Below are 16,685 nucleotides of genomic sequence, written 5' to 3'. Positions count from 1 at the left end.
TGGTTTCTCTCGAGGTTTTTTTAATTCTCCACTTTCGCCAATTGGTGAAGTTTTTCCTCGCCACTGTCGCCACTAGCTTGCATGTTTCGGGATCTTTAGAGCTGCAGATCGATGGATTTGCTCTTCAGTGTTTGGACTCTCAGTAGTGATTATTAAACCACACTGAACTGAGCTAAACTGAACTGAACTTAAACACTGATAACTGAACTACACTGTTTCAATTTACGTGAAGCTGCTTTGACACAATCTACATTGTAAAAGCGCTATACAAATAAAGGTGAATTGAATTGAATTATATATCGACTAAGCTGAAAAGAAAATGAATGAATGAATGAATGAATGATAATAAAGTTCCCAAGAAATCAAAACTGACCATATGATTTTGTTAGCTTACACTGCTAGTTTTGTGGATATTTAACCACACTGCTCCTACTGTCAGTTTTGTAAACAGAAACAGAACAGAACAAACAGAAATGATGAGAAGTCTAATAGGTTACTCGCTCCAAATCATTTTCCCGATCTTTCTGAATGAAATGCCTACTTTACTACATCCGTTCAGCTCGCAGTAGAAAAATCAAGCCACGACCACTGTTGTGTTTAATATTCCGTTTCTCTAGGAACTGCGTCACAATATGAAAAAAATAACGGTCACAACTTCTGATTTATGGGGACTTTAAGTTTTTAGCTATGATGCTCTCAAAATTATTCCGCGTAAATCCGCAGACTACAAAATTCTGCGCAGAAATAGTAAAAAAATGTCAGCAGATTCATAAAGCTGATCTGATTGATATCTGAAGCTTCAGGTTATTTGTAAATTTGAATACAACACAAGAATTGAAGTTCGGACTTCTATCCGTTTTGCAGAACACATTTTTATGGCCAAATATAAATGGAACCATTTTAATAAACGAGACAGCTGTCTGAACAGAGATCAAATACGTTTTGACTGCTTGTGACTGTCACTGGAAACCTGGCTACTGTATATTAAAATCAAGTGGAATGTATTCAGAATGCACAATCAGTTCTTAAGTCAATACTCCAGTTTGATGCTGCAGAAACACACACTTTCCTTCTATGCTTCACCAGCTAAAAAAAAATGAACTTATATGTCAGAAGCAAGGAGCACGTAAGGACTCACAGATGTGCACAGACGGACAGCAAAGGTCCTGCTGGATAAAAGGTTAATTGGGAAGACTGAAAACTCCTAGTCTGAGGGATGAAAGAAGCCCTGGAACACAAAGCTGTGCAGTGGATGAGGAGGGACAGAGAGGTTTTAACATGGCAGAAATGACACTACAAGTGAGAGATATGAAATGAAGATGGCTTGAGTTAGTCTGTCAGAATATTGTGCTACACTGTAACGAGTACCGGCTGTGTTGAGAAAAAGTAAAACCCAAGAACATGTCAAAGTAAAAACTCTGTCAGCAAGGGGAAAAATGAGAGAGAGGAAAAATATGGAGGAAGAAACTGACTTTTCTGCTTTGCACATTCCCTCATTGCCTGCTGTAAACATAAATCAAGTAACCTTTATTCTCCAATTAAAACACACCGAAATTGAAAGGAAAACTTAAAGAGGTTGTTTTAGTTCCCCCAGGGTTTAAGACTATATACAGACAATAATTGAATTCCTGCTATTTAAAGTCATTTTTTAAAAATGGAGTGTGATGAAGCAAAGCCTTTTCGTAATGAGATCACAGAGAAAAAATCTAATCTTCAAACACTCCCTTTCCAGCACACACAAAATGAAGTATTTATTATTCATGAAAGGAAGCAACTCCTTATCTACAAAAGGTAACACATTCACAGAAAGAATAGAAACTTCTATATTTTAAGAGCACTTAAAATGATTCGACTTTATTATTATTATTATTATTATTTAATCTCTAAAATAATAATAGAACGCTCAAATAGAACGCAGCTTCATTCATTTTTTGTTTCAGTCATAATTGTTTTTAATAATTATCCATTCTTGACTACAAGACATGATACATACTGGAGCTGAACAATATATCATTTCAGCATCGATATCACAATGAGTGCCTCCACAATAGTCACATCGCAAAGTTATGCAATGCTGAGTTGACTATGCAGTGTATTTTTACATTTACATATACAAAACCACAAAGCATGCACTGCTTATTTCACTTTTATCTTTGCTTTATTGCATTCATCTATACTTGTAGTTTGTTTATTACATTTTATGCACGATTTACTCCTATACAGAATCATCCCAATCAATCTAAATTAATACATTTGATAAAACTTTAGGGACCAACTCTCATTATTAACTAGTTGCTTATTAGCATGGATATTATTGGCTACTCATTTGTACTTATAAACTACATATTCTGCATGATCTTACTCTGCCTTTCTAAGCCTACCCAATACCTTAACTACCTTAATAAAAAGAGGAAATTCAGTTAATGGTTAAAGGTCATATTTAATGGTTTGCTAATGGCGAGAATTGAACCTTAAAATAAAGTGGGACTATACATTTTCTCCAAATTGTGCTATTTGATCATTTGGTGAAATTGTATAGATACAGTTTATTGCAATAAATATAGCAGAAAAACAAAATATCGTGCAGCCCTAATACATACCCACTCTCATATTCTGATTCACTTGTAAACAATTAAACGTTCATTTAATGCAAGGGTTCTCAACATTTTTCACTTTGGGGCCCACTTCTTTCTTTATTTAAAGGTTTATTTATTAACATATATATTAGAGGTGTGAACCTATACTGGTCTCATGGTTCGGTTCAGTTACGATGATCATGCCATCGATTTGGTTTAATTCGATATTTCTGTGCATCACCGTGCATTGACGATGCTTTCCATACACAGTGTTGTATTTTGGGGGGTGGCTATAACAAGCTGTCTGTAAAACACACACACACAAATATGGACACACAGCACCACATTGTCTCACATTCACACACATACACAAACATAGACAGCACCAAACAAACACACACACACACACACGCGCGCACTCACACACACACGCCACGCGCGCTTGCTTGCTCGCTCTGGAGCGATATTGTGAGTCCGCCCACTCCTGTTAAAATTACACCAGAGTTACCGACCGCTCCCGCGCTTTTATTCGGAAATTTATTCCCGCGTGAACAGCTCCGCCAGAGCACGTCTGAAGCTCATATGCAAGTTTGGTTTACATTCTATGGCAGAAACACCATTGAGCCTTGCTAGATCCTCCACTATGGGCATGCGTCCTTTATGAAACACTCACAGGATATTAATTTGGACAACTATGCGGATATAAAATAGTTCACACAAAAATACACAAAGAGAGACTTTTACTTTAATTTCACATATAGTTTTGAATGCACAAACTTATGTGTACTAGTTGCAGACGCGATCATGAGGCTTTTTGCACCGAGTTTGAAGTAATCAACCAGAGAACAGGAGAAAGTGCATTACTTCCATCATTTTAAAATAGCAAATTATTAATGAAATTCCAAAATTATAGTATAATATTGAGAGTTCATTTTAAGCTATCTCGCGGACCACTTGCAGGATCGCTGAGGGCCACCGATTGAGAATCCCTGGTTTAATGCTTTATTTATTCTTACTTTGATATTCATTTTGAAAAGATACATTTTAAATATTTTAACAGGCATAGAATAACATGGAAAAGTAATTTCGTCCAGTATGAGGAAGCTTATTTCTGCCAGTGCTTTTATAATTTCCTTAAAAGCTGTTAAAGAGTTTCTTCCTTCCAAAGACATTGTAAAGCTCTTCCTTCCACTGGGAGCACTCATAATTAGGCAGGCTACATTTACAAATATTTCCTACACCTACAATTTACCTCGCAGTGAATCCTGTAGCTGCTCTGTAGTTTTTTCACATCGGTCATGCTGATGGACTCTGGCAGAGGACAGGAGCTCAGATCAAGAGAAGGGAAGGGGGGAAGGACATGAGACACATCTGCCAAAACACACACACACACAAACAGTATTAGAGCTGAAGGTGATTGTGCATGCATTCAGCTGTTTTGATGTGACTGTAGCAGGAGGTTTACCAATGTACTGCTGGTGATGCTGACACTGTGCCGCCACGCTTTGCTCAGGGGTGCTGGACAAATGCTGGGAGCCACTATTTAGACTGTCCCCCATCCCATCCATCTTGTGAAAGGGCTTAAACCTGGACACAGGAAATACCGACAGCAGGACTAAATGCAGGATTCACTACTGGGATTACAGAGGATATGACTAAGAGAGAAAGAGAAGAAGATTTTTCGTCAGGATGCAGAGCCAATGTCTAATTTAAAGCTGATCCGTGCACTTCCAACACATAAAAGAGCCTCTGATTTATGAAAAAGTAATTAGGAATTAGAAATGAAGAGTTCAGATGCAAAAACCTAAGTGCAGTCTGAAATTTCCATCGAAAGTGAACATCTTTCTCAGCCTCCTTTGTTTATGTTGAGATATTCCACTTTAAAGACCAGGAAAAGGACTTATTCTTTTCCATAAAAGTGATATTACTGAACATACACACAGGAGTCTGATAAAATGCTCAGTTTAGAGGAAAATTTCAGACGGCATTTAGAGGTTTTTGCATCTAAACTCTTCAAATAGAGCACAGGATTTAATGATATTTACAAGAATCATGTGTGAACTGGTTGCTAAGAACTATTATTTGGTAACACTGTGCTTTCATCGCAGGGACATGGAAACAAAACTGTTGTTGTGGCACATTTAAAAACAGAACACAGATGACCCATGTCTCTAAACGATTCTTCTTCTTCTTTTTCCAGTTGTTTTAATTACAGTTGGCAACACATTGTGGCATCTCTCTGAACACTGTAACAGGTAAAAAGAGTCTTCAAAGCTGTATCATGCATATTACTGAAGTTGCACCTCATTCACAACAGAGCACACTGATTGGTTCGAACCAAGTCTTTCTCATGAAATAATGTTGAAAACATCCCTTTGTACCATCCGGTACACGTTCCATGAACTTACTATAGTAATTACAATGAGTTAAGAAAAATTACATGTAACTAGCCCTAATGACAACCCATATTCTAACCCCAAAGTAAGCACATGTCAGCTATGTCACTTTGAAATAAAGTGTAACCTATTTTTATAAAGGATGTCAAGGTAAATTAATGACACATTTCACTAATGAATCAATAAGATGCTATTTGTAGCATAAATCACTTAACTTACATAAGTAAATGATTGATTGAGCGCATTATTAGTTTAATCAAGTCTGCAAAATCCAGGCTGGAGTTTCAGTCTGAATGCAAATGGAAACTGTGATGTTAGAAAAGATGCACAATTCTGGATCTGTTCACAACCACTTTTTTCTTTTCTTTTTAAAACTGAGATCACAGAGTTCCCACAAGTCTAGTATTGAGACAAAATAAATGTAATAAAAATGTAAAAATGTATATCCCGAAATGTATTATTGCTGCAAGCCATTTAAAAATTATTACAATAGTTTAAATAAAAAGTTTCATGAAGAATCTACATTTTTGAATTAATGAATTGAACAATTTTTTAATAACAAATATATTGCACCAATTACCCATTGCCACCTTCTGGACTAACAAATTAGTCAAGTTGTTTTCCTAGGTTATTTACAGTATTTTGATCACTATCATTAGCTATGTTTCCATCCAAAGATGCGAATTAAATTTATACACAAAACTGGACGTTTAAATAATGCAGCGTTTTCAACAAAATTGTCATTTCCTGATTACGAAACGGAATTTGCTGCGGTAGGAGAAGCTGCGTCAATCTTTGCTTTATTTACTAAATTACTTGCGCATCAGAAGACAATATGCTGTCACGCAAAGAAAGTGTGGTGGCATTTGAAGGCGTCAGACGCAGATGCTCTTGGCAATTCCGGAGGTAATTAATAACAGATTACCACTAATACTCAAATGGTTACTGCGTTTTAGAATGACCAAAACAACATTCAGATGTTTTACAGTGTGCTCAGCCTGCTGGTTTGTCCATTTACATATAATTTTAAAATTTTACATATAATATAAACGCATCCATCAACCGTTTTTATTTCCAAAATGTGCATAAAAATAGGTGGATGAAAACCTAGCTATAGACATTAGGGCTGCACAATAGATTGTTTCAGCATCGATATTGCAATGTGATCATTCGCAATGGTCACATCGCGAGCATACGCAATGTTGAGTTTGTATTATAATTCATCATTTGCATGTGTTTTTGATGCCTGCGATTGTATAATGACCTTAAAAGCATTCAAGCATAATAATTTGTACCATTTGTAACTTTAACAGCGACTCATTTGATTGAATTATTTTTATTTTCATTCAATTACTGTAAATGAATACTGTTAGACTGGGACAACGATAAAACACTTTTTCAATTGTATCTTTTTTTAAATTATATTTATAGATTGTTATGTGTGAAAATACTTAAACACATGCAAATACAGGGCGACGCGGTGGCGCAGTAGGTAGAGCTGTCGCCTCAAAGCAAGAAGGTCGCTGGTTCGAGCATCGGCTGTTCGCATTTCTATGTGGAGTTTGCATGTTCTCCCGTGTTTGTGTGGGGTTCCTCCGGGTGCTCCGGTTTCCCCCACTTTGTGGTATAGGTGAATTGGGTAAGCTAAAATTGGCCGTAGTGTATGACTGTGAATGAGAGTGTATTGGTGCTTCCCAGTGATGGGTTGCAGCTGGAAGGGCATTCGCTGTGTAAAACGTGCAGGATAAGTTGGCGGTTCATTCCACTGTGGCGACCCCTGATTAATAAAGGGACTAAGCCAAAAAAAAATGAATGAATGAACATGCAAATACACAAATGTACTGCAAATAGCACAGACCACATCGAAAATCTGTTGGGGGACCCTAAAAAGTTTATAGATTGTTTACTAGATTTTATGGATCACACGAACAGATCTAACATTATAAATTCTTTCCAAATAGAGATATTCAAGTTATCTGGTGAAAATGTATTTATACTGGAATATATATATAGCTAAATATCGCAATGCTAGATTTTTCCAACATCGTGCACCCCTAATAGACATTAGAGTTTATAAACACACAACAAAATTTATCCCAGGACTTCTGTGATCATTTGATTTTGTGTAAGGCAGAAAAAGAATAAAAGCTGTCTAACAACTGCTCACTCTGTGCAAAGTGCACAAGTTGACCGTTGAGGCAGAATGTGTCAAATTTGGGTATTCATGGGTATATTTTGAAAGTTAGATTAACACTGAGAATTATTGAGGCCTTCAGTAATAAGATTAAGTGACTGTCTGAATCGAGAACTTTAACTTTTTTCGAGATTTGAAAAATTGACTGTGACATGCATGAAAAGACATCGATGCCATGGGCCAAGACGTGACTTGGATATGAGATAAAGATTGCCTGCGAATGAGAAGGAGAGAGAGAGGATGTTTGTTTCACCTCTGCTTCTGATGGACAGGTGTTTGTCTCATTGCCATGTACTGCGTGTCCTCCTGCATACGGTTGAGAGGCGAGTCCGGCTTCAGACGAATGCCATAATAATGGTATTTTGAGTTCCCCCTGAAACACACACACACAGAAAAAAATGAGTTATCACTTTTTAATTCCAGCAACAACACACCACAATTTGAGACTGAACATCGTTTATTTTGGAGCGATCATTCTTTAAGTATTAAGTATAGAGTATCTGCTGCAAATCACTTGCTCTCAGTGTTTTTCCCTGTGCTGCTGCACTTTTCAGACTGGATTTTCTTTTCTTCTTTCTGAAAGCGACTAGCTGGTAATGCAGTTGCCTTTATAATTGCTTTATCTGTGGGGTGTAGTCTGACCTGGTACCAAGCCGGCGCGTGCGAAGGCCCATGAAGACGGAGCGGATGAGTTTGCCAAAAGAGGCGGCAATTAACCTGGATCCAGCTTTTGCTCCTGACAGTGTCTCAGATAGTGGTTATAGAGAGAGGCTTCGCGGCAGACTCACAACCTTCAGCGGTCTCGTAATTATCCAGCAGCCACTGCCAACTATACACACACACACACCCACACAGGATAATCAATATAACAGCATCTCAGCAAGCAGCTTTTCCACAAACAAGGACATTAACCAAACCACAAGAATATTTCATCATACATACGCTATACTGATGTAACTACCATATTTAACTGGCTGATAACAAGCACCTCATGGTATCTGCACACTTTTGCATTTTAACTACACAGATTTAAAAGAAATCTGTGGGATTTAAATGTAATTAGTTCACCCAAAAATGGACAAGTCTGTTATCATGTGTTGTGCTTAATGTCTGTTTTTATACTTGTATTTAACTTATGTATGTACCTGGCCAATTTATTTGCATTAAAGAGCCCCATAATGGGTTTTGAAATGACCTTCCATGCAGTGGTGTAACACAGCTCTAAATGAAGGGAAATATCCATCTAAGGCTTAAGTCTGAAAGTGCACAGTGTTTAAAAGTCAATCATCTTCAATCATCTTTAAAAGATTTGGACTCAGAGTGGTTTAAATAAATCGTCGGGGTAACGAATCTGTAGGCGTGCCAGCGTGATTGTCGATATGGAACTCAAGCCCCGCCCATTTGTTGCTCACGCAGACCTGGTAAAATTAAACCGCCCCTCCACAAACAATGTAGATAGAAAAAGAAGAAGACAACACGGTAGCAGATTCCGGTTGAATCATGTCACAAATACGATGTGCTCTGAAGTGTAAGGGAAAGATAGTGTTATTCTCCCTACCCAAGATGAGGCTGTGAAGAGTCAGTGGTTGAAGGTTATTTTTTGCAAAAAATACCTCAGCATTATAGCCCCAACCTTGTGCTGTGTTGCCCGTAGGAGTGCTATCTACATGCTTACATACGGGATTTGTTGGCCGTCTGTTAAAGGAAGAATCGAGAAGACTATTGGTGTATTGGGACTTTGTCAGAGCTTGATCAGAACTTTATCAGTACACAGTTCATGGACCAGTTTCTTCCTCCATTTCACAAGTGTAAAGCGTGTCGCACACCAGAAGTGCCGCTCGGCACCGCGACACGGCGCGCACATGACAGTTAAAACTATCACACACCAGACGCGCACATTCGCATGATATTTAACATAAAACTAATCAGATGGTGCTCTGTGGCGTGGCAGAAAAATGAGCAGTGTCCTGAGTCGTGGCTGGCGTGTACCCAGGGTGGTGTACCCTAATAGAAACTGTTTAGAATTCTGAAATGTATGGTGTTGCGTGGCACTATGCGGCGCACCGGCGCTTCTGGTGTGCGACCTGCTTAAGTAAGTGCGATTAAAATGGTTGCCTCCTTGTTTTTTCTAGCTTGCAAATTATGCATTTAAATGTGTTAACTTTTTATATTCTCATATCGCATCTAAAGCCATGTTGAAAACATGGCATGTGCCGCTTTCTTTACAGATTTAAATGCGTTTGTGAGCTCGCCATCCTCTGCCGTTTGTCGTTGCTATGGTCACTGTCAGCTGTTCCTAACCATGTGCGGCGGTCAAGTTTCAGAATAATTCAGCTTTTGCCACTGTGTGGATTAATACTGAATGTGTGTCATGGTTAAGAATAGAGAAATATGCTGGTGTTTAGCTGTGTTGCTTTAATGCACTCCTGCATTGGGCTCAACATACACTCTGCACTTCGACTACTTCAAAATTGTTGATAAGCCGTGGTGGGCGATTATCTCCGTCTTGTGCTGAACGCAGTCGGCCAAATCGCAACAGACTGGGTCATCAGACCAATCAGCGCAGATTAGCCTCACGCAAAGGAAGGGTTTGGGAACAAATGAATCGCTGAACAAATCATATGGGAGTCATTGGGATAATTAGGTAAAACTAAATCGTTATTATAAGACAGCGATGAAAGTGCTTTTTGAGCTTGCATGCATATAAGCCTGTTGTTGGAGACCCCCAAAACCAAAATATGATCTTTTTTAATGCATAATAGGGGCTTTTGAAATGTTGTAGTTTGAGGCTGAGTTAATAACAAAATTTCCAATTTTGGGTGAACAGTTTTAAAAGGAAGATAAAAAAGGTGGCTGAACAGATTCTCAAATTAGTCAACTATTTTTTAAACATGCAATGGGTGAGAGCTGCTCAAGTTTATGGGTGCAGATTCTTTGCAGGCCTCCCTGAGAACCAGGAAACAACATGGGACAGAGTTTTAAACACTCAACAAAGGCCTCTGTTTAAAATGAGTGAGCAAAAATTTCAAATTAAGCAAAATCAGACCCCTTAATAACACACTAACAACTAAAATTGACTAAAAACAAAAACAACTAAACTAAAAAAACTACAAAAAACTGCATATTTACAAATATTCATAGCCTTAAAATTTTGTAAAAACTACATTTTAATATAAAAAATATAAAAAATTAAATTTAAGGTTTAAATGCTTTTCCCAAGCACGTCTCAGACATGCTGATCCCTGAGATGTTGACTGAATAAGCAGTGTAATGTAAATGCAGGGGGGTCTGCAGTGCTTTAAATCTAAAATACACAGAGCAAGGGGGTTGTTCTGGAAAAAGCATGCTCACAACAGCAGTGAAAAGCAAAGCGAAGAAGCAGGCAGGATGAACTAAGCCTTTTTTTCAGGATTTGTTCCAGTTTCAATAAAGTTTTTTCCCAGTTTGACTTACATGGCTGTTGAGCAGGCTGCTTTTGTGAGTGGCAATCCCTTCAGACTTTGGAGGTTTTCAATCGCCATTTCAAGCTGAGGAAAAGTAGGAGCATGCAAGACAGGAAAGGGGGGGGAAGAGATGGAGAAAAAACAGGGGGTGGAAATTTGAGGGTGGGGGGGACAACAGAGAGTGAAAATGACACAGACAAACAAAAAAAAGAAAAGGAAATCAGTCTGTTAGCTGCAGCCGGACTTTGAGCATTTCCATTACAGTCTGTCAGTGTTTGCAGCCACATTCATTACGGGTGGACAAAAAGCATGCAAATGTGAGGAACTCAGAGGGTTACGCCACTCTTCCTGTCTCGGCCTCATATATGCTAATGAGCTGAACACACAGGGCGTGAGGTCAGGCTACTCTCAAACAGATGAGACAATCTCGCTAGCCACTTCTCAAATCACACAGTTAGCGAGGTCGTGCCCTCTGTAAAGACACTGTCGCGTTTGATGTCTGCCGCTAAAAAAAGCTGATTTAATTTAAGCCAAATAAACATGTTTTTCTGCAGGTATTAGCAGGGGAAAAGGGTACAAGTTTCTTAACTGGACTGTCTTTCCATACTATTTTAAAATACTATTTCAAAAGTTGGAATACAGAGAATAAGGCATGAAAAAAGATTCAGGAGAAAAGATTAGAGAGAGAGATATATATAAAGAGGCAGAGAGAAAGTTCTGGCAGAGTGGCGAAACTTATAAAGAGGGAGACTGGGAGAAGAGAAAAAAATGGGCATCTTTCCAAGTCTTTAAAAGGCTCCAGAGGGCCCTTGGCCAAATGGTAATGAGCCCCAGGGGTTGCTTTGTTTCGGAGGCCACTCAAGTGGCTGTGAAAACTGCTAAAACAAGGCAGAGCTGGATTATTTAGAGGCAGTCGCCTTTTTAAGCACTGTCCCTGCTTCCAGCCCACCTCATAAACTAGCACACTGTGAAAGAAAGCTAGACTCTCATGACAGTGTGTGTCATCTCTTCTCTACCCAGAACTCTTAGAGACAAATGTGTTTGCATGATGCATCTTTCTGAGAAAGGGACTCATGAAACACTGTTGTCGTGAAGGCGGCAAGAATAAACATCATCTATGACATGTTTTTGATTACCACATAAAAGTTCATTTTGACTTCATTTTGAATTCATTCACAAATGCGTTTTATCGATACATTCAGACACATCTTGAAGCGAGTGAACTTCAAGTCAGGCTTTATGGTTTTAATTCCCTATGTCTTTCTAGTGTGCTGCACACAATGTAAAATATATACTGTATCATGTTATAGGCTACATGGTTATGACAGGAGTTAAATATGCATTTAAGTTTGTGAAGACAGTTACAAGGGGTTGATTTCATAAAAACACTTATAAACTTGAGGGTTATTCAGCCCCAAAATTAACATTTAATCATACTTCACTCACTCTCATGTTGATCCACGGCCATTTGGTAACAAAAAATAAAGAGAAATTTCTGTCTCTGCAAGTGTTTATATTTGGATAAAAGATTTAATTAAATCTGTTCACCCTATTAAGTGATTGAGTCTCTTCAGAACTTTAGTTTAATTACACACCACCTCAGTTCATGTGGATTTAGTTCTTTTAACTTTAAAAAGTGTTTTTTGTCATATTTTGGATGAACAGACTAAACGAAGGGACAGAAATATCTCATATTTAATAAAAAATACCTTAATTTGTCTTCTGAATAGGCATGGGCCGGTAATAAGATTCTGAGGATATGATAACCTTGGATAAAAGGATCACGGTTTCACGGTATTGTGATTACTGCTCTAAATATATTCTTTTTAAATGTCTCTTTACAAATCACAAATGTTTCCTTTACAAATTAAAATCTTTGGATATCTTTTGTGCTAGAGATATATATCTATATCTTTATAAAATATATATAAATAAAAAAATCTTACACATACCTTAGGAACGGTATAGCTGAAAATTTTGGCGATTTTAAACCTTGACTTTTCCAAACCACAGTATACCTTAAAAATGTTTATTGTCCATAGCCTACTTTGGAAACAATAAGCTAATTTTCTTCACAAGTAGACAAGTTTCATTTTGGGGTATACTAACAATAATGATGCAGCGCATCACATACACTTTTAGTTGTAATAACTTGAAGCACAACTTTTGGGGAGATTTCACGAACTGAGGGATGAGTTATTGTTTTTGACCATGCAAGCATAACTCTGTACATTCCTGTCACACCTCATCTGGACTATAGAATTATTAGGCTATGCTTATTTTCAAAACCACAGCTCCCCCAAAACTCCCCTCCCATGTTACTAGTGTAGCGGTCTTCAAGGATTTCAGCACATTGGGAAAGTACCCATTGCAGAGTGATGAGCGTGAGGAGTGAGAGGTGTGGTGGCGTCCACCATCCATTCCGCCGTGGATCAGATAGGCACTGCCGCTGGAAATGATCTGACTGCCACCCACATCCATGGCGATTCCCACCATGCCATGAGCGGGCACTCCACCAGAAGAGACGACTGTGGTTACCTGAGCACCACCCGCTTGAGAGTCAAAATAGGCACTTCCACTGCCCTGTCCATACAGCTGGGACTCTGGGGTTATAAGAGTATGCAGCACGACTGAAGAAGGGAGAAAAAAGGCAGTCGTGTTTAATGTTTAACATTGTCTTGATTTTCAAAACACAACTACTGACTTTATCTTTTTAACAAACTTTAAAACAAGTTGGTTTGATCTAGATGTTCTGTTTTACCCTAATTAAACATATTTTATGATTAAAGAAGTCGCCATATTCTAACAAAAGTGTTTCTCAACCACGTTCCTGGAGGACCACCAGCTCTGCACATTTTTCGTGGCTGCGTCCGAAATCGCATACTTCCATACTGTATAGTATGCTAAAAACAGTATGCATGCCTAGTTGTGTCCAAATTCATAGAATTCGAAAAAAAAAGTATGTGAGAAGTACCCAGATGACCTACTACTTCGGCGAGATTCTGAAGTGTGCATCCGATGCACACTACGCTATCCCATGATGCCTAACAAGAGAATTAATTAATGTGAGTGAAGTGGCGCAACTGACGCGGGTAGGTCACATGATCATGACAAAATAGCGGATATAGTATGTCAGAGTTCAATTCATACTTTCATACTGTATATAACATAATTTCCTAATGGTCGAGCAGTACATTTAAATTAAATGCTAGTACCTATTGAGTAGTAGGTGATTTCGGACGCAGTCCATGTCTTCTCAAACAAAAACACCTAATTCAGATCACCAGCTCATTAGCAGAGACTGAAAGGCCTGGAATGAGCGTGACAGACAAGAGACACTCCAAACATTAGTGTTGGTGGCCCTCAGGAACATGGTTGAGAAATACTAGTCTACAACTTTTTAAATAATGACATAATCTTTAATATTTAATTTGAGGCAATTAACTACACAGTGGACATAGACATACAGAGAAATGATCCCAAGCTGCTTGGGTTTTCAATATGGTTATGGTTTTTGTTTTACAAAATATTAAGAAAAAAATCATCATTAAGTTTTAAAATGCAAATAACTATATAAAAACTTACACAACTTACACAAAAAACTATATAAAATAAAACATTCAGTCCGTTACAGATTTTTAGATAACTTTGGGGAGAGAAAAGTAGAATGTATAGAAATTAATGTATATTTTATACCATATTCCATTTTTGTGTGAAATATACAAGTTTAAAATTCTTTTGATAAATGATAATGATTTAGTATGTTTGTTCAGCAATTGTATTTTAGCAATAAACATTTAAAAAGTGTCATGAATACTTCTCTTTCTGCTGCAAAAATGGCCCTACTATTGCTGATTATACAATAGACCATTTCAAAGTGGCGATGACATTGGCCCATAAACATATCCTGCATCTTGTAAAATCTATTCCATAACTTTAACAAGAGGAAATTCAATTATAGATTTATGTTAAAACAGCTATCATTATTTATCAATATGTTGACCTTATTGGATCTCAGAAGCCATAGAAAATGTAAAAGAGGAAATATTTTTTTCCACTGTTATTGTTTACATTGTTCAAAATGGTCTAATATTAACATTTAAAAATAACACCACACTTTCAAATGAATCACATATAGCGCCAAACAACAATTATTGCGTCACTAGTTTAACGTCACAGTTATCGCTTAAAAGTTTATGAAAATGTGGCAATATAAAAATATCCTTGACATCAGAGTTACATCCTCAAAGTGAACAACATGAATGCATCTGACAGACAGAAGGGTGCTTACATTGTGCCATTGGGGTAGGACACGCCTCTGCACCTCCACATATTGCACCTTGCTGGGAATGGTAATGCTGAACCTGCTGCACCTTCAAACACAAACACACACACACACGGATCAGACTGCTGCCAAATTACCACAGCGAAGTTCTTGAGATGTGCTAATGCAGATTCTGTAAGGGAAATGAGACAAACAGCTGTAGGCAGGAGGCAGCAGGCAGTAGGGGGCAGTGAGCACAAAGGTTCACCTCAACAATCAGAGATGCCCTGTCGATGCCCAAACTACTTATTAACATATTAGCCCGCAACAGCCCAAGCGTGACGTGCGTGAAAGTAAAGCATGTCTGCATTTCGGGATTCTGACAGTATGCTGGGAGAGAAAGAGTGTGATGGAAAGACAATACAGTCACGAGAGAGTGAAAGAGATATGTAGAGAGGCAAAAGATAAGACAGAGGTGTTGCGGGTCCTCAGGATGTGCAGTGAGCGTGCAGGGTTTGATTGACTCTTCTGTATGTGTTGTGTGTGTGTGTGTACCTGCTGAGGGGACCTGTTGCACTCTAGCACTGGCAACTGCTGCACCTGGAGCTCCCTTCTGGGAGAACCCGGTGGCCTGAACTAAAACACGCTGCAGGTGAGGGACACACACACACACAAATGTCAATATTAGACCCTTTTCTCTTTGAAATGTGGAGTGCGGAATTGTTTCTATGTGACAGTTCTCTAAATCAGAGCAAAATAAGTTAGTTTGGAGTCTATTTTGGGTGCTCTTTATTAGAATATTTACCTATATATATATATATATATATATAGTAAACATTGTGCAATATTGGTTCATTGTGCAATAAGCAGGCATGACTTTGGAACTCTGAGAAATCTTTATTTTATTTCTTGTTTAGTCCGTCAAGGTTAGATGCAAGTAAATACTTGAACACAATACATTGAATAAGGTTTTATTATAGAAATTGTAGATGAAAATCTAATTGACATTTTTTTAATATAATTACTTCTATATAATGGCTTGATTTTAAATGAAATGGTATATAAATAAACATGACATGACATGACTGGAGAGTCAGAGGCCATGCAAACATGTACACAATACCATTTTACTATGTTCAGAAATGCTTCTTACCTCCTGTTTTCTCAGCACTGTCATTGTTTTATTCTGTTATTAAAAAGACAGCACATACTTACACATCTAAATGCTACTTCTAGCAGTGTGTATGGTGTATGGATGTTTTGCAGTAAACCACTGCAAAGTCATTTTAAAGTTCTTTTTAATCCTAAGTGAAGACCATAAAAGAACTTTAGCATGTGCATTTTGGGGGCTTAAAAAGCCAATTCTTTCGAGTATATATACTACCTGACAAAATTCTTGTCTCCTATCCAAGTTTTAGGAACAACAATAATAACTCTGCTTCTAGTTGATCATTTGGTATCAGAAGTGGCTTGTATGAAATGCAAAGGCCTCTAGATTACGCTTCTTTTACCAAATAAAATATGATCATGCCTTGATTTTAATTATATAATTAGGACAGTAAAGGTCTGACTTGCTTAGGACAAAAGTCTTGTCACTTAAGAAAAATAATGTACAGTATAGAATATAAAGTCATGGTGCAGTGGAAAAAATAATTAATATTGGTTTGGACTTCTATGAGCTTGGAGGACTGAATCCATACATCTCTGCAATGACTCAGATAACTTATTAATAAAGTCATCTGGAATGGCCAAGCGTTTTTGCAGGACTCCCAGAGTTCATCAAGTTTCTTTCGATTCATCTTCAATGCCTCC

General features: G+C 37.8%; 1 protein-coding gene and 1 long non-coding RNA gene across 3 annotated transcripts in view; both read right to left on the bottom strand.

Moving 5' to 3' along the window:
- Positions 1–14,910, bottom strand: part of LOC130233243 (DNA-binding protein RFX2-like) — a 28,328-nt gene extending 13,418 nt beyond the window's left edge. Inside the window, exons 1-6 of the mRNA XM_056463197.1 lie at positions 14,901–14,910; positions 12,916–13,239; positions 7,809–7,902; positions 7,420–7,539; positions 4,042–4,163; positions 3,829–3,947 (exon numbers count right to left, since the gene is read on the bottom strand). Of these exons, the coding sequence (XP_056319172.1) occupies positions 3,829–3,947; positions 4,042–4,163; positions 7,420–7,539; positions 7,809–7,902; positions 12,916–13,239; positions 14,901–14,910 (789 nt within the window). The remainder of the gene's footprint in view (positions 1–3,828; positions 3,948–4,041; positions 4,164–7,419; positions 7,540–7,808; positions 7,903–12,915; positions 13,240–14,900) is intronic.
- Positions 14,911–14,947: 37 nt separating this feature from the next.
- LOC130234152 (uncharacterized) overlaps positions 14,948–16,685 on the bottom strand; it is a 35,511-nt gene continuing 33,773 nt past the window's right edge. Inside the window, exon 3 of one of the 2 annotated variants that reach the window (XR_008838263.1) lies at positions 14,948–14,982. This is a non-coding gene — a long non-coding RNA (uncharacterized LOC130234152). Of the gene's footprint in view, positions 14,983–15,459; positions 15,520–16,685 lie in introns of those variants that run through there. The other variant, XR_008838264.1, reaches the window with a different exon arrangement.

The sequence above is a fragment of the Danio aesculapii genome, chromosome 8 (genome assembly GCF_903798145.1).
Source record: "Danio aesculapii chromosome 8, fDanAes4.1, whole genome shotgun sequence".
NCBI classification, from domain to species: domain Eukaryota; kingdom Metazoa; phylum Chordata; class Actinopteri; order Cypriniformes; family Danionidae; genus Danio; species Danio aesculapii.
This window is presented reverse-complemented; position numbering and strand designations above follow the sequence as displayed.